The 22,964-nt window shown below is 42.3% G+C and overlaps 1 protein-coding gene across 5 annotated transcripts in view; it reads left to right on the top strand.

Moving 5' to 3' along the window:
* MYO5B (myosin VB) overlaps positions 1 to 22,964 on the top strand; it is a 374,454-nt gene that overhangs the window by 188,223 nt on the left and 163,267 nt on the right. For all 5 annotated transcript variants that reach the window (XM_078852710.1, XM_078852708.1, XM_078852707.1 and 2 more), the window contains exons 6-7: positions 13,162 to 13,305; positions 19,619 to 19,700. In XM_078852710.1, the coding sequence (XP_078708836.1) occupies positions 13,162 to 13,305; positions 19,619 to 19,700 (226 nt within the window). The remainder of the gene's footprint in view (positions 1 to 13,161; positions 13,306 to 19,618; positions 19,701 to 22,964) is intronic.

Below are 22,964 nucleotides of genomic sequence, written 5' to 3'. Positions count from 1 at the left end.
TATTAATGGCTGCATTTATTGCAGATATTGTAGGCACAGCCCATAGTGCCTATGCTGGGTCTGGAGAGCTGCCACTGTTGTACAATAACTTAACTGCGATGACAGGCCTCTTCCATTTTGGGTGGCAGATGCCCCAGTGGACACCCCTGTACATCTGTAACAATAAAACGGATGAATTTTCATTGTTGTGAATTTAGAAAAGTGCCAGATTGCCCCTGTTATATGATGGAGGACTTCACTTTTTAGGGATATCCGTGTCATAAGAGCACGCTTCCCTCACAGTGCCCCGAGAACGTGTTTCAGTACATGTGAGAAGGGACCATTATTAGAGATGAGAAGGGCGTTCAGTCTCCAGCTCATTCACTCAGCCTCTTTGCTCATACTATCAACAAGGTTACCAATTATCCTTCCAAGCTTTGTCTGCAAAGTGGATGGCACATGAGGAACCACAGCCCTAGAGTATATTAAATGATGTGGTGATGTATCCAATTCTTAGTGGACTAAGTGTAGACAAGTCCACCTCAGAAAACCACCATCACAAACTGTTGTTAATCAGCATTCTTGTTTGGCAGTCTCACCTGAGAGGTACTTCATTGTACTGGTAAGTTGTTGACCTTGATTGTATGCTCCTTGTGGTAGGGACCATGTCCTTCTACATGTCTGTAAAGTTCCAACACACTATGGGTGCTATACAAGTACTAAATAAAATTGAATGATGATTGAGTGGGCATGGGTCGTAGGTGCTGACTTTTATTTTTCCTCAGGGGTGCTCCGCCCCCGCTCCGCCCTGAAGCCCTGCCTCCACTGCACCTCTTTCCCTGAGGCCCTGCCCTTACTCCACCCCTGCCCCAACAGTCCCCCCTGCCCCGCAGCTCTCTGCCCTTCCCCAAGCCTCTCTCCCAGCTGCCAAACAGCTGATCAGTAGTGCCCCGTGGATCACCTGCTTGGGTGGGGTCCCACTGAGCAGCTGTGGGTGGTGGGTGCTCCAGCCCTGGAGCACCCACAGAGTCTGTGTGTATGGGCATGGTGACTAAAAATATCCTCTAACCCCTGAAGGAGTAAGGGTTGAGGCACACGCTGGTAGTAAGGGGGAAATTGGCACTGCTGCCCTCCTGTGCTGTACCTGTCCCATGAATAAAGAGAGGGCATGAAATACCAGGAATGTTAGTCTGGCAGCTATCACCGGCACGAAGCTCACTTGTCTTAAAAACCTGAAGTAACTGACTTGAACCAAGCTTTCCTAAAGCTGAGCGATAATTGATCACAATGGGTTCTCTGTAAGTTTGTGTTTATCGTCAGCCCCGTTCCATTTTAAGTGAAGTCTCAGCTGTTACACCAATGGTTGGTACCAGTGCTGTTCTGGCATGGGATCAATACCCTTTCCAAAGAAGCTCTTTGTCCTGTAAATACCCCTGGTTTGAACTTGTCAACCCTTGCTCGTTCCCCTTTCTTAGGCAATGGCACCCTGTGTCTCACCCATCTATTTTCAGCATGTCATGGCTTCCTTTCCTTTTACTCTCAGCGCTGTTCTGAGTGTTTAGCAACCTCCACACATTAAGGCAAGACAAATAATTCATTCCAGCTAATCCTGTGCAACTCCAGCAGTTTTCAGTCATGGCAAATTGTCTTTAGTTCTGTTTTACTGTGCAGTTCTGCTGCAGCTGTCATAGTCCTTAGAAAGGGGGACGACTTGTCAGGTCCTCTAGTCCATCTCCTTGCTAATGCAGGATTGTAACTTGGATCTTTTTAAAACTGCAGGTGACTAGAATACTGCACCTCCTCGCCATTCTACAGAGAACAGGACAGCTTTGCTCACTATTACCAGAACCCTATCTCTCTCCCATTGGTAAAATATAGACACTGAAGGAGATCATCAGAAGTGGTCAAGATACATTTGATGATGGAGTCGCTGGGAAATTGTGGAGATAAATGGCTCTAAGCCACCTTTCCCTTCTTCCAATTCTGGGGCCGTTCCAGTCCTAGTGTTTCCCTGGTGCAGTCCAATGTGCCTTCTTCAATAAGAGTTCTTTTTTCTCAAATGCTGAGAGCACTGTCTTTATTATCGGCATCCATTTGTCAATATTCTTCTCTGAAGGCTCCTTCTTCCACATGTGCTGAAAATAAATCTCTACTCTCTGCCAACTCTAATTTCAATTTGTGTGGCTAAGAGAATTGATTGTGGTGTATATGACAAAATGTGTTAGGATTCTGCTGTTCTACCAGCCAGTGGTCTCTTGTTCCATTGAAAAGGAATGTACTTTCTCAATTCTGAGCTGCAGCTGAAAGCCCGCCAGCAGAACTCTGGCCTGACTTCTTTGACCTGACCCACATATTGAGGTCCGACCTTAAACCATAAGCATGAACGTCCTGTAGACAATTGACAGCAAGTGAAATAAAATAGAAAGATTCCCTTTGTCATCCCTCTACCAATTTAAGAGAAGAGAAAAAGAGGTGATGCTTGTGTGCTACAGATATAACTGTTACGGGTAAAATTTTCAAAAGCCCCTATGTCCCATTTTCAGAAGTGACTTAGGAGCCCAAGTCCTATTGACTTTTAAAGTGCCTATGTCTCGTTTGAAAGTGGGACTTAAGCACTTTTTGAAATTTTTGCTCTAAATCTCTAATTTCAGTTACCTCAGGGGTTTGATTTCCCTCATTCTGTGACGTGTCAGGTTCAATCCTTTTTTTTTTTTAAATAATTTCACAAAAGCAAGTTAATGATGTAGGGAAAGGCAGTGTGTGACTGCTAGATACAGAATCTAAGATTCTCCAGAAGATGAGCAATTTTGGGACCTGATCCTGCAAAGATCAGGGTCCAGAATAAGTAGTCCTTTTGACTTGAATGAGACTGCTTATCTGAACAAAGTTAAGCCAGTCAACGAGACTGTTTATGTGAGTAAAGCACATGCATTCGTATTTACAGCTTCTGGGTCTTATAGTTCAGGTACTAGTGTTCATGGCACTTAGATACCACAGCAGGGCACTCATTAAATAAAACAAAATTAAACCTCAAGAGAGGTCGCTGGCTCTAAGAGAGCTGCTATAATTTCAGGATTTTTTCATGTAAGCTCCATTATGTAGTTTCATGTCTTGGATATTGAATCTCATTTGTGTTTCGGGTGCCCATCACAGTAATATCTAGCCACTACTTGGATACGTTACCAACCACATTTTTACAGGGATTGCCAATGAGAATTTTTAGAGAGAGAAGGTGGGTGAGGTAATATCTTTTATTGGACCGACTTCTGTTGGTGAGATTAGAGATTACCTCACCCACCTTGTCTTGCTAACATCCTGGGGTCAACACAGCTACAACAACACGGCGTACAATCATGGGGATTTTTAAAATTAGATTTAACAAGATATACTAGCACACCAAATATAGAGAGATAGTGTGTGTATGCTCTGGTGTGATGTTACTTGATATAACAGGTCTACAGCTCAATCTGATTCATGTGTCCAGGTATGTTGTTGTCCTCCATGTCTTGGTTCATGCTGCTCCTATGCCTCAAACTCCCTTCCTGAGCCCACCTGCCATGTCTTCTTTCTCACCGCTTTGAAATTCCTTCTCAACATCCACTTTGAGGTTTGTGTAAATGATAGCATCTCACACACTTAAATATAAAACCACTGTAGAATACTTCATTATGTTCAAAACACATGAACGTCCCTCCTGAGTGACCCCATAATTTTATTGTACTCTTGTTCTTCTCCTTTTTCTTTTTCTCCATTCCATGTTCTCCTCTTGGTTTGGATTGTAAATACTTGAGCACTCTGGAGGCAGAGAATCTAGTGTAAAGGGCTAAGAATATTTATGGGTTGTAGAAGTAATCTCTCTCTCACTCACACATACACACACACACTATTTAAAAGAACATTAAGGTTTCAAAGTCAAGCCCTCAAATGTTGCATATTCATTATGATACCATCTTTACTTACAGAATCACATACTATTTTTTCCACAGGACCCCATCTCATTCAGTGCCCATTTTCTGGTTGCCTGGCAAGACCTGAGGGTCTGATTTGCAGAAGTGCTAAGCAATCACACCTGCAGCTGAAGTCAATGGGAGCTGTGCTTTGAACCTATAAAGTGCTATATAACGCTTAGTACTCTGAAAAATCAGGCCCTTAGTAACTCAAATTGGGCACCAAAAATATAGTAGATTTTTTACTTTAATGCTTTCTGTGCCTCAGTTCCCCACCAAAAAAAGAGGATGATGATAATACCCACTCATCTCAGAGTTTTTGTGAAAATAAATTCATTAAAGTTTGTGAAGCTGTGTGTGTGTGTGTGGGGGGTCTGTTTTGGGGATGGGTTATAAATTTTATTTGGGGTTATTTTTAGCAATTTTTGCATTTTATATAGATGTCCAAAAATCTGGTTTTGGGGGGCTGCCTCTTTGTATATACTGTAATGACTAAAGTACGTATCTGTGTATAATATGCACTACTCATTACAGTATATGCAAAGAGTGAGCCCCCTCCCCCCTGAAATCTGATTTTTGGACATCTATGCAAAAATTGCTAAAAATAAACCCCAAAGAATGAAATCCATGTACTATAGTAATGAATAGTCTCTTGTACTGTTCCCTAGTGTGCTTTAACATAGTGCTGTTTCAAACAGCGCTGTGTTACAGTTGACTGGGGTACCTTTAGTGAACACCAGCAGGGTCTACTTTGACCAGTTAATGCACAGCCAGTTTAATGTGCTTTAGAAATCACACCCCCATAGTCCACATTGCTGCTCCAGGTCCACAAGCCCTTACAGACAAGTAGCCATTTCGGGGAGCTTTTTGGTGTTTCTTGGATAAACACCAATCTTAATTTTTTTTTTGTATCAGATGTTTTATGGGTGTTCATTGGTTAAAACAACGTCAGAAGCCCTGCTGTTAGCAATGAGTGCCACAGAAAAGCCAACGAGGAAACTAATAATTCTGTCTTTGGAGCGCCATAGTATGGGCAACAGATTGAAAAATGAAGAGAGAACAAAATATCTAATAGTTACGTGAACACGATCCATCTTGTGCCCTGAATGAGGCAGGGGTCCTGTGGAGAAAAAATAGCAGGTGATCATGTAATTCAAGAGTTTACCATAATGCCTACATACAGTGAGGCTGAATAGCACCAGCAACCTTAATTCTGGCATTTCCTAAATTTTGAGGATTTGACTTTGCAACCTTAATCTTTGAACATAGGGGGTTTTGTGTGCAATTGCATAGCTTTTTTTTTTTTTTAAAAAGCAAACTGAAAAATAAAACATTCTGTTGTATGGCGTCTTATTGACACGCACAGGGTTCCACAGCAGCATCGGGATCTTTAGCGCCCTGTCATAAATATAAAGGGAAGGGTAAACCCCTTTAAAATCCCTCCTGGCCAGAGGAAAACTCCTCTCACTTGTAAGGGGTTAAGAAGCTAAAGGTAACCTCGCTGGCACCTGACCAAAATGACCAATGAGGAGACAAGATACTTTCAAAAGCTGGGAGGAGGGAGAGAAACAAAGGGTCTCTGTCTGTCTATATGCTGCTTTTGTTGGGGATAGAACAGGAATGGAGTCTTAGAACTTTTAGTAAGTAATCTAGCTAGGTATGCGTTAGATTATGATTTCTTTAAATGGCTGAGAAAAGAATTGTGCTGAATAGAATAACTATTTCTGTCTGTATCTTTTTTGTAACTTAAGGTTTTGCCTAGAGGGATTCTCTGTGTTTTGAATCTAATTACCCTGTAAGGTATCTACCATCCTGATTTTACAGAGGGGATTTTTTTACTTCTATTTACTCCTATTTCTATTAAAAGTATTCTTGTAAGAAAACTGAATGCTTTTTCATTGTTCCCAGATCCAAGGGTTTGGGTCTGTGGTCACCTATGCAAATTGGTGAGGCTTTTTACCAAACCTTGTCCAGGAAGTGGGGTGCAAGGTTGGGAAGTATTTGGGGGGAAAGATGTTTCCAAACAGCTCTTCCCCAGTAACCAGTATTTGTTTGGTGGTGGTAGTGGCCAATCCAAGGACAAAGGGTGGAATATTTTGTACCTTGGGGAACTTTTGACCTAAGCTGGTAAAGATAAGCTTGGGAGGTTTTTCATGCAGGTCCCCACATCTGTACCCTAGCGTTCAGAGTGGGGGAGGAACCTTGACGCCCCCACTCAGACCTCTGCCACTTGAACTGATGGAGTAACAGATAACAAAAATAAGCTGTAATCCTCAGTAGACCAGCACTAAAGGAGGATAAGATACATGCTTTGCCAATGGGTTTCACACACACTTGTTGACAGCAGAGGAATGGTGAAACTCAAGAATCTTGCGTTGCGTTCCAGGCTCTGGAGCAGAATGTGCTCTAGTGGGCACATACTCTTTCACCCATTCACCCCCAAAAGCTTCACCCCCTTCTGCTTTGTCCCCTCCAGCACATTGCTGTCCAACTCCTGTCTCTTCCCCATCCCTGGTTCCTCATCCTCTCCAGCTGACATACCCAGCCATCTCCAGTCACTTCCCCCTCTTTCCCAGTCTTCTTGCCCAGCCACTCCCAATTCCCCTCCTCCTCCTGGTTCTTTTTCGCATTCCTCTTCCCCATTGGCTCCCAGCTCAGCTAGTCCTAGTTCTCTCCCCATGCTCAAGTTTCTCATCAATGTGTCTTTTCCCTACTTATCTCTCCCCCGCCCCTCTGGTTCTTACTCCCAGTCTCTTTTCAGCCAGACCCAGTTTCCCTCCCTGGCTCCCATTCCCATCTCCTTGCTCAGCCAGTCCCAGTCTCTCCACTCTCAGCTCCTGGTTCACTCAACCCCTGTCTCCTTGCCCCAATCTACTATCTCCCGCCCCCCCGGCCCCTTCCCCACTGCGTCCCAGGTTCTGGCTCTTGTGCCTTCTGCAAAAGGCAGTTTCCTTCTCCTCAATACCAGGGCCCAGCAGAGGGAACGTTGAGAGCAGCACCAGAGGGAAGCTCCCTGCTCTCCATTCACATGCCTGGTTCTGAGTCCAGCCCAGCCTGCAGCTGCCCAGACCCACAATTTCAGAGAGAGTTTGCTCAGCCACAGTTTATAGCACGCTCAATGCAGCCGGAATCTTCAAGGACTTTAGCTGGAAAGCTCTAACAAGTCTCCACTGCGCTTGTGTGACCTGTGATATTTTTTTTTCCCCCCCAAAGTTTATAGCTTGTCTAAATTTGGGCTGATTTTTTCCTGGAGGTTGTAAAGGGCACCTTCCTGATGCAAAGACTACACCCCTGCCAAATTTCAAGGCCCTGTTCTAGCCGATGAGTATTTAACAGGAAACATCACCAAATTTTTTAACCTGGGCAAAACAACATATTTTTCTCTTTGTTCTTTGAAATAGCTGAACCGTTTTGGTTGAACTTTTCCAAAATAATCCAGGCTGAGGCAGACTCCTGGCCTGGAAAATGTCAGCCAAAATTATTAAAATCAGACAGTTTTATAGGCACCTGAAAACAGGGTCTTACCATGTGAAGTGTCAGGCACCCTTAGTTATAGGTGGCGCTACCGGCCCTAGCTATAAGTAGTATACTGATCCTTCACCAACTTTAGATGCTTGCCAGGGTTTATGTTCTCCGGCATTTACCAACAAATTATAATGTCAGAGAGGCTGAAGTGTAATATCCAGGGAAAGGTTGGACGGCTGCAGGATTGGAGAAAGACTCCTTGTGGAAAATGTGGTAATAGATGTGAGCCACTGTTATGTTTTCATTTCCTACAAGAGGTGCAGGAGTTCTCATCATCCCCTCCTATTGTTTGTTTTAATCTGTTTTAGATTGTAATCTCTTCAGGACAGGGATCATATCATCCCGTGTGTTTGTACAGTGCCTCACTCAGAGGTGGCCTGGTCCTTTTAGGGGCCTTTGATTGTGGAGTTACCGTGATACACATTACTATTTTTTTACTAAAATTTATTAAGTTGTTATCAAGTCTGTCTGGTATCTCTGAGCATCCAGCTTGGTTTAGAGACTTCTGGGAGGGTCATATTAAAGCTATCTGAATTAAAGATGTGATACTCAAGGGACAGATTGATTGTAGTTGATTTTTGTTTTTCGTTTTTTCACTGTGCTCTGTGATGGAGTTATCTCCTGCAGGGCCATCAGTATCGACCATATAATCATTTCTCTGTTCCTGCTTAGTCGATCAAATGCAAATGCCTGTAATGGAGACTTACACAACATCGTCTGAAGCTGGGATCCCTGGTGGATTGAGTTTTAATGACAGATTTTTAATATAGAAGGGCTTTGATGAGAGGATGGAATTAATAAACCCTTTATCATAGATCAGATGTGAAGAGTCAAATCCTCAGCTGAGCACCCAGGGCAAGGAGCTTAGCTGGTGCGGTGGAGATGTGCAGGGGGAGGGAGAAGGGGAGAATAATTCTTTTTCCAACCTCCTCCCCAAGCAGAGCAGCATCTGCAGAGCCACTCTGATCACTCGGGAACCCTAAGGTACAGTAGTAGCACCCCAGCCCTAATGCTTCCTATACAGTCAGGTGTTGTTGTGAAGTTCCTTTAGAAGCTGCCCCAGGTTGTTTATCATGGAAAAACACCCCCAGCAACCCCGCTCCTCTGGTCTTGATGCAAAAAGCTCGTGGTCTGCAGCATCCATGTCCTGCCAAGGTGGTGTCGCACCAGAATGGCCAGTTGCTAGGGATAATGCAGAAGTTTGAGGAGTGTGTGTGTGTGTACTGGCCCCCAATGGAATACATGTCCAGTGTGGTGAATCTTCTGAATTTCTAATTTCCTTGACTTTGTGATGAAGCGAGCATCCAGCACAGATCCTGTGTATCGTTGGGTGCTGGGGCTGCTGCTAGCCCACCAGGCTCGCTCGGACTGTAGAACATATGTACCACCTTTCTTTGGGCATCAAAACAGCAGTTTCTCCAGTCACAAAGGTTCAATGTTAAGGTATTCCTGTAATGTGAAATATGAGCAGATAGAAATCATTGCATAAATTTCATATCATCTGATGATTTTCACAAGGACTTTCAGAATGCTAGGTTCTCCCCTTCCTATTAGCTCAAATGATGCAATCTTCAATAGAAGTTTTCAGTCTCAGCAAACAGCTTCCCAAGAAAAGAAGCAATAAATTTGATAGAGGCCTTATTCTTCATCCGCTTAGTCCTTTTTAAGTCAAAGTGAAGTTGAGCACATGAGCGAGTGGCCAAACTTAATAAAAAATGTGCTATTTTTACTGTAGGGGGAGGAGACCTGTGGTTTGAGTACAGGAGCAAGAAGTAGGAATCCCAGGTTCCAACCTTGTCATTGATACTGACTGACTCAATGTGTTGCAATGTGTTCACTTATTTTCTCAATGCCTCTATTTCCTCTCCTGTAAAATAAGGTTAATAATATTTGTCCATCTGACAGATGTGTTGATCTGGGTTATTGATTGTAGAGTGCTTTAAAGATGTACTAAGTAGTATTGTGTTTTTCCCCTGTAACCTTTGTGTGATATGATAGTACCGCTAACATTAACTGAAGTATGGGGGGAAAGGTATTGCAGTTATAGCAAACTAATGTGAACATTAAGTGCTGCCCTTGAATTCTTTCCTGCAAGATCTGTCTGACAGCCATGATGTTGGCAAAATGTGTGCACTCGGAGATTTACACCAGACTGTTGGATTCCTTATGCATAAAGACAAACTCTTAATTGGTGTGGAGATCTGGATGATGCCACATACACCCTATTGCATGGAATATCAGACCTGCTCAAATATATATAAACCGGTTGACTCCCAGTGGCTGAACCAAAGAGGGATATAAGCATAGAAGCCTTAGTATTAATATAGCTGATAGTGGTCACCTGCTGTTTTGGAGCTGAATGTCCCAAATACTGTTCCCAGTGGTTCAAATGTGCAGGTGAATTGACAGTCATGATGCGTTCAGCACATTGATTCATTGAGTTTTCTGGTATGCATAGACAAATAAAGCTTTTTTTAGTGTATCTTTCTCTAGGAGATGCTTCAGGCTTCTTATCTGACTTGTAAACACAATTCACTCTTGTGCTTGTGCAGTCTGAATTTCCTTCTGTCAGACGTTATAAAGGCTCACTCTGATCTGTGAGTTAGATTCTGACTGCAAATTATGGCTGTCAAGCGATTTAAAAACAATCGTGATTAATCGCACTGTTAAACAGTAATAGAGTACCATTTATTTAAATATTTGTGGATGTTCTACATTTTCAAACATTGACTTCAATTACAACACAGAATAGAGAGTGTACAGTACTCACTTTGTTTTTTATTACGAATATTTACATTGTAAAAAACAAAAGAAATAGTATTTTTCAATTCACCTAATACAAATACTGTAGTGCAGTCTCTTTATCATGAAAGTTGAATTTACAAATGTAGAATTATCTACAAAAAATAATTGCACTCAAAAACAAAATAATGTAAAACTTTAGAACCTACAAGACTACTCAGTCCTACTTCTCATTCAGCCAATCACTCAAACAAGTTTCTTTTTGGGAGATAATGCTGTCCGCTTCTTATTTACAATATCACCTGAAAGTGAGAACAGGCATTCACATGGCACAGTTGTAGCCGGTACTGCAAGATATTTACCTGCTAGGTGCACCAAAGATTCATATGTCCCTTCATGCTTCAACCACCATTCTAGGGGACATGTGTCCATACTAATGGGTTCTGCTAGGTAATGATCCGAAGCAGAGCAGACTGATGCATGTGTTCATTTCCATCATCTAAGTCAGATGCCACCTGCAGAAGGTTGATTTTCTTGTTTGATGGTTCAGGTTCTGTAGTTTCCGCATTGGAGTGTTGCTCTTAAGACTTCTGAAAGCATGTTCCCTACTTCGTCCCCCTCAGATTTTGGAAGGCACTCCAGATTCTGAAAACTTGGGTCAAGTGCTGTAGCTATGTTTAGAAATCTCACATTGGTACCTTTTTTGCGTTTTGTGAAATCTGCTGTGAAAGTATTCTTAAAATGAACATGTCATCATCCGAGACTGCTATAACATGAAATATATGGCGGAATGCAGGTAAAACAGAGCAGGAGACTTACAATTCTCCCCCAAGGAGTTCAGTCACAAATTTAATTAACGCATTATTTTTTTAACGAGTGTCATCAGCATGGAAGCATGTCCTCTGGAATGGTGGCTGAAGCATGAAGGGGCATATGAATGTTTAGCATATCTGGCACACAAATACCTTGCAATGCCTGCTACAAAAGTGTCATGCGAATGCCTGTTCTCACTTTCAGGTGACATTGTAAATAAGAAGTGGGCAGCATTATCTCCTGCAAATGTAAACAAATTTGTTTGTCTTAGTGATTGGCTGAACAAGAAGTAGGACTGAGTGGACTTGTAGGTGCTAAAGTTTTGCATTGTTTTGTTTTTGAGTGCAGTTATGTAAAAAAATTCCTACATTTGTAAATTGCACGTTCACGATAAAGAGATTGCACTACGGTACTTGTATTTTTCAATTCATCTCGTACTATCTTTTGTTTGTCATTTTTACAGTGTAAATACAAAAATGATAATATAAAGTGAGCACTGTACGCTTTGTATTCTGTATTGTAATTGAAATCAATATATTTGAAAAAGTAGAAAAACATCAAAAAATATTTAATACATTTCAATTGGTATTCTATTGTTTAATGGTGTGATTAAAACTGCGATTAGTTTTTTTGAGTTAATCGCATAAGTTAACTGCAGTTAATCAACAGCCCGACTACACATATTGGCCAGTCACAGCAGGGTAGTTTTACATGATACGTAGTGGTCTTTGACATGCATCTGGGATTGTAATCTGGCCCCAGAAGTGGGATGGGAACCTATGAGCCTCCCCCTGAAATGAACAGAAGAAAATTGCAAGTTTAGCTTTTCTACCCTGCAAATCTCTGCTGCTGATCTCTATGGTGGATATGAAACAAATAGGAAAAACAATGTGCATCATTCAGAATGAAATTAGAAATGCTATTGCCAGAGAGACATTTCATTCTTTAAATTAAGCAGGAAAATATATTACTATAATTATTCCATAGCCACTTTTAACCATAAAGCCCTGTTGGCAGGCATTTATATATAACCTTTAACAGTAATACACTGGTTAAGCACAGTTCTGGTTATGTGTGTATCCTGGGAATTGTACATAACCCAGGATCTCCCAGTGTGGCTGATATGAAAAGTAGTTTGACCTTTTTTTCACTTCCTACTAAGGATGGGGATGTACTGGGCAGCCTTCTTGCAGGTGGGTAGCTCCCCTTTCTCCGGACGCCCCATTTATCTAAAAGCTTCCTTTATCCTCTGAGTCTTTAGCTAACCAGGTTTGTGCTTTATTTGAAATAGCCTCTCTTCCTGCATTCCTAATGCTGACTCTTTGATCCGTGAAAATCAATGGTAGTTAGGTACTTAACTCTCTTAGGCTACTCTCAAAATCCTAGCTTAAGTTCCTTGAGAATACTGAAGTGGTCATGTAAAACCACTAGACTAAGCGTACATCTACACTTGAACTGGAGGTGTAATTTCCAGCTCAGATAGACATACCCATGCTAGCTGCAGTCAAGCTAGCACACTGAAAATAGAAGCGTAGCTATGGCAGTGAAAGCAGTGTGCAGGGCTAGCCACCCAAATATGTACCTAGGGTCTCAGATACGACTATATTTGGGCCAGCTTGCATGTCCTGCCACTCACACCACAGCAGCTACAGGTCTATTTTTGGTGCACTAGCTCAGTTAGACCTAGTGTGGGATGTCTGCCCATGCTGGAAATTACACAAACTGCTCCAGTATAGACATGCCCTTAGATGTAGGTGCACGAAGGCTAAGGAGATTTTAAAAGGCAAGTCAGAGGACTGTTGTGGCCATGGAATGTGAGTGACATACTCTCTCTAATTCTTGAGAATGTTATAACATTGTTTGTTCAGTTTCCAATACTCTTCCACAATAAAATTCCTTGAAACTAAAACTGAATGTTGACACAGTAAACTTGGCCATGTCAGAGATCATCTAGCTCCTGTCTTCCTCAATTTACTGCACTTTGAATTCTCTGTCTACCTCCATTTGGGAACTCTCTCTCCAATTCTCACTTGACTAATTATGTGATAGGTTTATTTATTTCTGGGCTCTGGAGAGTAAAATGTGTCTTCCTGAGATAATATGCAAACTTACAAATGGGGTCCTTGTTCTTAATGTTGTATTCTGTTGCTTACAGGCAATTGGAAATGCTAAAACAACCAGGAACGACAACAGTAGTCGCTTTGGGAAATACATTCAGATTGGCTTTGATAAAAGATACCATATCATTGGTGCCAACATGAGGACGTATCTGTTGGAAAAATCAAGAGTTGTATTCCAGGTGAGTTATGCAACATTTTCCTTTGGACTCCTTAATTTTTTTTTTTTTAGTGAACTAGTATTTTTTTCCATAAAGGTAGATATAGAAACATTAAAACCTTCCCTTTTATAAGTCAAACTTTTGGCAGACCCTGGTTTTGGAGAGTAGTCTAACAAATTTTGGCAGTTGTTCTGGGTTAGAGGGTGAGGACATATGATGGTGGTTTTGGTTGTCAGAGCTTTGTATCACTGCTCTGTTTTAAAAAAGCTTTTTGAAACATTAAGAACATAAGAAAGGCCATACTGGCTCAGATCACTGGTCCACCTAGCCCAGTATCCTGTCTTCTGGCAGTGGCTGGTGTCAGATGCTTCAGAGGGAATGAATAGAACAAGGCAATTATCGAGTGATCCATCCTCTGTCATCCAGTTCCAGATTCTAACAGTCCGAAGTTTAGGGAAACCCAGAGCATGGTGTTGCGTTCTTGCCTTACTCGTTGCCCAGCTGCACTGTAGATATGCTTGTGAAACACCATGATTGTTTTGTACTTGGATTGTAAATGTAATAGCTGTTAGGGTACCTAGAGCTCATTTATCATTCTTTGTATTATTTTTTAAAATCAAATAAATCAAATAAATGAAATGAATTGGAACGCAGAAACAGAGATCACAGGATAAATACAATGCATTAAGGCTCTTGTTAGATGTCGCTAAAAAAAAGGCAAAGTAGAATTATGGCCCTAAATATATTAATCTAGGAAATAAATGTATTAGAACTTTGTAGTTATTTTAAAAAGTACAAGCCATAGAACTCTAAGTTAAGGTTAAAAAAAAAAAAAAAAAGCTCCTCGGAAAGTCACAAGACTTGTGTTGGGTGTATAGTAGAACCTTGCTAATCTGCAAATGTTATGATTAGCACACCAAAAAGAGCAGTCTTGTCCCCCGTTTCTCATCAGAGTTTTAATGAAAGGTGGGTACTGAATTAAAAGGTTTCAGAGGAACAGCCGTGTTAGTCTGTATTCGCAAAAAGAAAAGGAGTACTTGTGGCACCTTAGAGACTAACCAATTTATTTGAGCATGAGCTTTCGTGAGCTACAGCTCACTTCATCAGATGTTTACCGTGGAAACTGCAGCAGACTTTATATACACACAGAAATCATGAAACAATACCTCCTCCCACCCCACTGTCCTGCTGGTAATAGCTTATCTAAAGTGATCAACAGGTGGGCCATTTCCAGCACAAATCCAGGTTTTCTCACCCTCCACCCCCCCACACAAATTCACTCTCCTGCTGGTGCTAGCCCATCCAAAGTGACAACTCTTTACATAATCAAGTCGGGCTATTTCCTGCATAGATCAAGGTTTTCTCACATCCCCCCCACCCCCATACACACACAAACTCACTCTCCTGCTGGTAATAGCTCATCTAAACTGACCATTCTCCAGGTTTAAATCCAAGTTAAACCAGAACATCTGGGGGGGGGGGGGGTAGGAAAAAACAAGAGGAAACAGGCTACCTTGCATAATGACTTAGCCACTCCCAGTCTCTATTTAAGCATCACTTGCCCCATAACCTCAGCCATGCGGAACGCAATGCCATCCACAGCCTCAGAAACAACTCTGACATCATAATCAAAAAGGCTGACAAAGGAGGTGCTGTTGTCATCATGAATAGGTCGGAATATGAACAAGAGGCTGCTCGGCAGCTCTCCAACACGAGTTTCTACAAGCCATTACCCTATGATCCCACTGAGAGTTACCAAAAGCAACTACAGCATTTGCTCAAGAAACTTCCTGAAAAAGCACAAGATCAAATCCGCACAGACACACCCCTGGAACCCCGACCTGGGATATTCTATCTACTACCCAAGATCCATAAACCTGGAAATCCTGGGCGCCCCATCATCTCAGGCATTGGCACCCTGACAGCAGGATTGTCTGGCTATGTAGACTCCCTCCTCAGGCCCTACGCTACCAGCACTCCCAGCTACCTTCGAGACACCACTGACTTCCTGAGGAAACTTCAATCCATCGGTGATCTTCCTGATAACACCATCCTGGCTACTATGGATGTAGAAGCCCTCTACACCAACATTCCACACAAAGATGGACTACAAGCCGTCAAGAACACTATCCCCGATAATGTCACGGCTAACCTGGTGGCTGAACTTTGTGACTTTGTCCTTACCCATAACTATTTCACATTTGGGGACAATGTATACCTTCAGATCAGCGGCACTGCTATGGGTACCCGCATGGCCCCACAGTATGCCAACATTTTTATGGCTGATTTAGAACAACGCTTCCTCAGCTCTCGTCCCCTAAAGCCCCTACTCTACTTGCGCTATATTGATGACATCTTCATCATCTGGACCCATGGAAAAGAAGCCCTTGAGGAATTCCACCATGATTTCAACAATTTCCATCCCACCACCAACCTCAGCCTGGTCCAGTCCACACAAGAGATCCACTTCCTGGACACTACAGTGCTAATAAACAATGGCCACATAAACACCACCCTATACCGTAAACCTACTGACCGCTATTCCTACCTGCATGCCTCCAGCTTTCACCCTGACCACACCACACGATCCATCGTCTACAGCCAAGCTCTGCGATACAACCGCATTTGCTCCAACCCCTCAGACAGAGACAAACACCTACAAGATCTCTGTCAAGCTTTCTTACAACTACAATACCCACCTGCAGAAGTAAAGAAACAGATTGATAGAGCCAGAAGAGTTCCCAGAAGTTACCTACTACAGGACAGGCCTAACAAAGAAAATAACAGAACGCCACTAGCCGTCACCTTCAGCCCCCAACTAAAACCCCTCCAACGCATTATTAAGGATCTACAACCTATCCTAAAGGATGACCCAACACTCTCACAAGTCTTGGGAGACAGGCCAGTCCTTGCCTACAGACAGCCCCGCAACCTGAAGCAAATACTCACCAACAACCACATACCACACAACAGAACCACTAACCCAGGAACTTATCCTTGCAACAAAGCCCGTTGCCAATTGTGCCCACATATCTATTCAGGGGACACCATCACAGGGCCTAATAACATCAGCCACACTATCAGAGGCTCGTTCACCTGCACATCCACCAATGTGATCTATGCCATCATGTGCCAGCAATGCCCCTCTGCCATGTACATTGGTCAAACTGGACAGTCTCTACGTAAAAGAATAAATGGACACAAATCAGATGTCAAGAATTATAACATTCATAAACCAGTCGGAGAACACTTCAATCTCTCTGGTCACGCAATCACAGACATGAAGGTCGCTATCTTAAAACAAAAAAACTTCAAATCCAGACTCCAGCGAGAAACTGCTGAATTGGAATTCATTTGCAAATTGGATACTATTAATTTAGGCTTAAATAGAGACTGGGAGTGGCTAAGTCATTATGCAAGGTAGCCTGTTTCCTCTTGTTTTTTCCTACCCCCCCCCCCAGATGTTCTGGTTTAACTTGGATTTAAACCTGGAGAATGGTCAGTTTAGATGAGCTATTACCAGCAGGAGAGTGAGTTTGTGTGTGTATGGGGGTGGGGGGGATGTGAGAAAACCTTGATCTATGCAGGAAATAGCCCGACTTGATTATGTAAAGAGTTGTCACTTTGGATGGGCTAGCACCAGCAGGAGAGTGAATTTGTGTGGGGGGGTGGAGGGTGAGAAAACCTGGATTTGTGCTGGAAATGGCCCACCTGTTGATCACTTTAGATAAGCTATTACCAGCAGGACAGTGGGGTGGGAGGAGGTATTGTTTCATGATTTCTGTGTGTATATAAAGTCTGCTGCAGTTTCCACGGTAAACATCTGATGAAGTGAGCTGTAGCTCACGAAAGCTCATGCTCAAATAAATTGGTTAGTCTCTAAGGTGCCACAAGTACTCCTTTTCTTTTTACTGAATTAAAAGTTACTTATTGGTAAGATTTTGTTCATTTTTAAAAAAATAGTTTGGGGAACAATTTTCTTCAAACAATTCACTTCATAGTATTTTAATAACTCCTTCTTTCCTTACCTGCAACCTCACTTTTCAAATTCAAATCCCGCTATATAAATGATTTATTCGGTAAGACCTCTCAAAAACAGTGGGTGTATGTGTAGAAACACACACACACTCATCCCTAACTTCCTATATGTGAGCAGTCTTTTTAATGGAACTACTCATCAGCTTAAATTTGGGCGCGTGCTTAAGTATTTTTCCAAATCAGGCCATAGACTGTGTGAATGTATGTCTGTGGTGACGGTAGTCAGGATCATGTGAGATACACATTTGTTTTATATATAAATATGTGCATCATTAGGTTCAGTCTATGCTTTCTGTATCTTAGCTAGTTGACTGGATCTGGTTCAGCAAAGCACTTAAGCATGTGCTTCTGTGCTTCGTTGAATTGGAGCCTACGGCAGGGAATTTGCTTCTTCTATCATTTGTAAATTGCCAAGCAAGTTTTCATGGGTCTATCAAGGTTCCTTCCCCACTCTGATCTCTAGGGTACAGATGTGGGGACCTGCATGAAAGACCCCCTAAGCTAATTCTTACTAGTTTAGGTTAAAAACTTCCCCAAGGTACAAAATTTGCCTTGTCCTTGAATAGTATACTGCCACCACCAAGCATTTTAAACAAAGAACAGGGAAAGAGACCAGTTGGAGATGGCTTCCCCCAAGCCCTACACCCCCTTTCCTGGGGAGGGCTTGATAAGAATCCTCACCAATTGGTACAGGTGAACACAGACCCAAACCCTTGGATCTTAAGAACAGTGAAATATCAATCAGGTTCTTAAAAGAAGAATTTTAATTAAAGAAAAGGTAAAAGAATCACCTCTGTAAAATCATGGTAAATACCTTACAGGGTAATCAGATTCAAAACCTAGAGAATCCCTGTAGGCAAAGCCTTAAGTTACAAAAAGACACAAAAACAGGAATATACATTCCCTCAAGCACAGCTTATTTTACAAGCCATTAAACGAAAGAAAATCTAATGCATTTTCTATCTAGATTACTTACTAACTTTACAGGAGTTGTAAGGCTTACATTCCTGATCTGTTCCTGGCAAAAGCATCACACAGACAGACCAAACCCTTTGTGTGTCCGTCCCCCCGCCCCGCATCCAGATTCGAGAGAATCTTGTCCCCTCATTGGCCATTTTGAGTCAGGTGCCAGCGGGGTTACCTTAGCTTCTTAACCCTTTACAAGTGAAAGGATTTTGCCTCTGGCCAGGAGGGATTTTATAGCATTGTATACAGAAAGGTTGTTACCCTTCCCTTTATATTTATGACAGGCTCAAAGCACAATTCACAAATAATAATAATGTTTTGCATTTAAATATCACCTGTGATCTTGAAGCATCCCCAAGCATCAATATTTTTACCTGTAGTTAACAAAACCTGCACTAAGTTCAAGCTCTCTTCATTCTTAAACATCAAGGTTTCTGCAAAAGAGTGGAGTCTTGGCTCAGCCTTAAAGTTTCCAGGCTTTTGATGTGTGCTGTAACTACCCTGGACACACAGCTTTTCTGAGAGGCTTTGATACTTGACTTCATGAACTGCAGATTAGTCAATATCCTTACAGCAGCTTCCCTCCCCCCCATCCCCGCATAACAATAGATCTTTACCTAGAAATTCAAATAATTGGCAGGTTCTGTGACAGTAGCTGTGGTAAAGAGGCATAATCGTAAGCAGGGTAGCAGTGCTCCTGTACTGTGGGTGTGATCCAAAGTAAAGATGGCTGCCCAGTGAGTTAAGAAGAGCTGACTAAATCTTTTCAAACACTTTCTCTCTAAATCGAAAAGTGTTGGTTTAATAGTAAGGTGAAAGTAAAATTGTTTGGTTTTTCAGTGTTAATTATATACACTACCACATTCAATGTAACTGTTTTACATTCACACAGGTAATATGTTTATGTTGTTTCACATGAAAGAGTAGTGGTTCCTGATTGCCTGCTCTGTAAGTTGAGCTAGTAGGGACTAAGGGCCACATTTACAAGGTTATTTAGGTGCGCAAAAATGCAGAGAGGTGCTTAGAAGGAGTTACAAAAGAACCTGATTTAGGCACCTACCTGCATCTTTGGACACCTAAATGCCTCAGTAAATCTGTCCCTAAGAATGCTATGATGAAGGCAAGATGCCCCTGAAAGGAAAGAAGCTTGTATTGCTTAAAACTGACCCTTGGGTTGCCTTTAGGAAGCCATGCTGACTATGTAGTAATGTGAAGTTGCAATGGTTGGGAGGAACCTTGGAAGACGCTGCTGTGAGTGGCAGAAAAATGAAGACTGTTGACTGTCCTTAAGTCATTGGCTCTAAAGTAACTCCATGTTTTTGTTCTGTAGGCAGAAGATGAACGAAACTATCATATCTTCTATCAGCTGTGTGCCTCTGCCAGTCTTCCAGAATTTGAAGACCTAGCTCTAAGTAAGTACGCTACTCCCGCAACCCATTGGGTTCTCTGAGGTGCTTGCTACATACAGCCTGTTCTTTGCAATAGCAACAAGAATATACACTATTACTATAAATGCAGCCCTACAGATTCTCATTGGTTAGATTCTGTGTGCCAACTACAGAACTAGACATCTTACCCAAAAGGTTTAAAGGGAAATAAGTTTGGAAGGCTTGTTCTTGTCGATAGAGTGCATGTTTGTCCACATCCCATCATCCAACAATGTGGTGCATCTCAATCAGATTAAACCTCAAGGTTGCAATAGCTGAGTGGCTGCAGGCTAAAACTGAGGCTCCTTGCGGAGGTGTGTAAGGAATGTTATGTGGTGCTCGACCTGATGTCATCAGGTTCACTTTTGTGATCTCTGTTACTCAAAGTGTAAAGTGGGAACAAATGACAAACGATTATTAGAGGTCACTCATGATGAATCTGAGTGAAATACATCTTATAGAAGCTGCTTGTTAAAAAGTGACACTTTTGGAAGAATCCTTCCATCAAACTAGCCGTCGCTTCTAGTTGAGGTGGATGGACCTACACTGGTGGAAAAACCCTCCTGTCTATACAGGAAGCATCTACGCTACAGCGGTGCGGCTGCAGCAGTCTAGCTGTGCTGCTATAGTGTAAACGTACCCCTAACTGTTCAACTTCACATGCGAACACCCAAAGTGTATGTATGGGGGTATCCCTGTGACAGACCATACATTCCACAAGCTAGAAAGATTTTCAAAGGAAGGTTTTCAAAATCTGAGCTATGACAAGGCTGCAACAGAGGAAAAACTAAAAAGAGAGACAAGTTTTACTTAGAGAGAGACTTTTTTTTTAATTACGTTTTGGTCAAAGCCTTAGAATTCACTGCCAGGCTAGGAGCAGTCCCTATGGATCTTAAAACATGCCTTGATGTAATTAGCACTGGAACAGTAGCAAGGCAGAAACGCAGCTGGTGACCACACACACACCTCTTCATAAAGCTTTAAACAGAAACTAAAAACCAGTTAAATACCTTGTGGGCTAACCTTCCAGTCACACACTCGCCAATAGCACTATATTGTGCTGGCCATTTCCATTACAGGTTCTCCCTCCAGACACTGAAGTTGAAAGCCAGAGTCATAACAGTGTAAAGAAGCCCTCTCTGATTTGCCAGGGGAAAAACACTCTTTCACCCTTCAGTGCTGCCAGATGATATGAACAGACGTATTTTTAGGAGCATTGTTTAAAAAGATTTGTTAATTCCATTGATCTCTGCATATTCCATGCGAAGGGAATGCCAGCAGTCTGGGATGGTATCCAGGAGCCTTGAATGACTTCTCTGTCAGCCAGTTAGGACTGGGTTCATTCATTACTTAGTTTTAATTTTCTACCAGAATATTTAGCACCATACAATATAAAAACAGAACATGTGCACAAAGTCATGCAAACACAATAAATTATTATATCAGCACTTTTCCACTGGGGGATGGAGCCCATAGCTTGCTTCATGTGTCTGCAACTTGGAAGAGAGCCTTTTAGACCCTTGGCTGCTCCAGGATAATCAGGAAGCAGCTGTGGGCAAAAACACATTTCTCCCCTCAACGTAGCAAGAAGAATGCCACTTTTTCTCTCCAGTGTGGACCTTGGCATACTGAACCACACTTTTGTCCTCCCCAGACAAGACTAGTATTGTGATTGAACATCTTGAGAAGTTCAGACACTACAGAGATGCTGAGATACTATGGCAACTAGGGCCATATAAGAACCTAGCCAGAAGCTGGTACAAGGGCAAAACACTTCTACACACTGATTATGTGGTGCAACATGCAGAGAGCTCGTTATGCAGCTGCTCTGCAGCCTCTCTTGGATGCCAGTTAACTTCTGGGTTGACTCTGAGGTGCTCCTTTTGACATCTAAAGCCCTGAATGATTTATGATTTGCTTTGAGCAGGGGGTTGGACTAGATGACCTCCTGAGGTCCCTTCCAACCCTGATATTCTATGATTCCATGACCTCAGAGGCCACCTCTCTTCCCAAGTGAAAGCACGGCAGTTGGCTATCAATGGATGAGCTCAAGTCTCCTTCCTTTAAATTTTAGTCTTTTTCGGCAGAACATGAAAGAAAGCTATTTAAATGTAGGGTGTAGTGAGCATTGTTAATGGCAATACCATATGAGACAATGTTCCAGATAAAGGCCAGAATTCACTCCTGTGATCTCTATGGCGGATTGATGCTGTAGCCTGCTTTCCATACAGTAAACGTGCACTGGTCTCGGTGACTGTTTCACGTTGGTAGGGAAGAGCAAAACGACGTCTAGGTCTGCCAAACAGACTGAAGAGAAGAATTCTGCTCAAAACCTTTAGAAAGGCCAGTTTTAGAGTCTCTCCTAGCTTCTTCCTACAACCACACCTTGCAAGTTTTCTACAAGGAGCACTACAGCAAATTTTTGGAATATTCAAAAATGCGGCTGTGTTGGATGACAAAGCCCAAAGGCTAATGAATCAAGCACAGGATTGGGAACAGGAAATTCTGTTCCTACGTCTCCCAGTGACTGGCCTCAAGAATGGAGTCCACTGATTCTTCTTTACACACACCTTTTAGTTGTGTCTCAAAAACAGCTGAACAGGATTGCCACCATTTCACAGATAAAGAATCTGAGGCTCAGAGAAGTTAAACAGCTTGCCCAAGATCACACAGCCGATGACTTGGATTTTGACACTGACCTATCTGATACATAATATTGGAATTGGAAATGGTTCAGAAAAGGGCAACAAAAATTATTAGGGGTATGGAACAGCTTCTGTATGAGGAGAGATTAATAAGACTGGGACTTTTCAGCTTGGAAAAGAGACAACTAAGAGGTGATATGATAGCGGTCTATAACATCGTGACTGGTGTGAAGAAAATAAATAGTGTTGTTTACTCCTCATAACACAAGAACTAGGGGTCACTAAATGAAATGAATAGGCAGCAGGTTTAAAACAAACAAGAGGAAGTATTTCTTCACACAAGCAGAGTCAGCCTGTGGAACTCTTTGCCAGAGGTTGTTGTGAAGGCCAAGATTATAACAGGGCTCAAAAAAGAAATAGTAAGTTCATGAAGGATAGGTCCCAGATGGGCAGGATGGTGTCCCTAGTGTCTGTTTGCCAGAAGCTGGGAATGGGCAACAGAGGATGGATCACTTGATGATAACCTGTTCTGTTCATTCCCTCTGGGGCACCTGGCATTGGCCACTGCTGGAAGACAGGATACTGAGCTAGACTTTGGTCTGAT

Source organism: Lepidochelys kempii, chromosome 5 (genome assembly GCF_965140285.1).
Source record: "Lepidochelys kempii isolate rLepKem1 chromosome 5, rLepKem1.hap1, whole genome shotgun sequence".
Taxonomy (NCBI): Eukaryota; Metazoa; Chordata; order Testudines; family Cheloniidae; genus Lepidochelys; species Lepidochelys kempii.
This window is presented reverse-complemented; position numbering and strand designations above follow the sequence as displayed.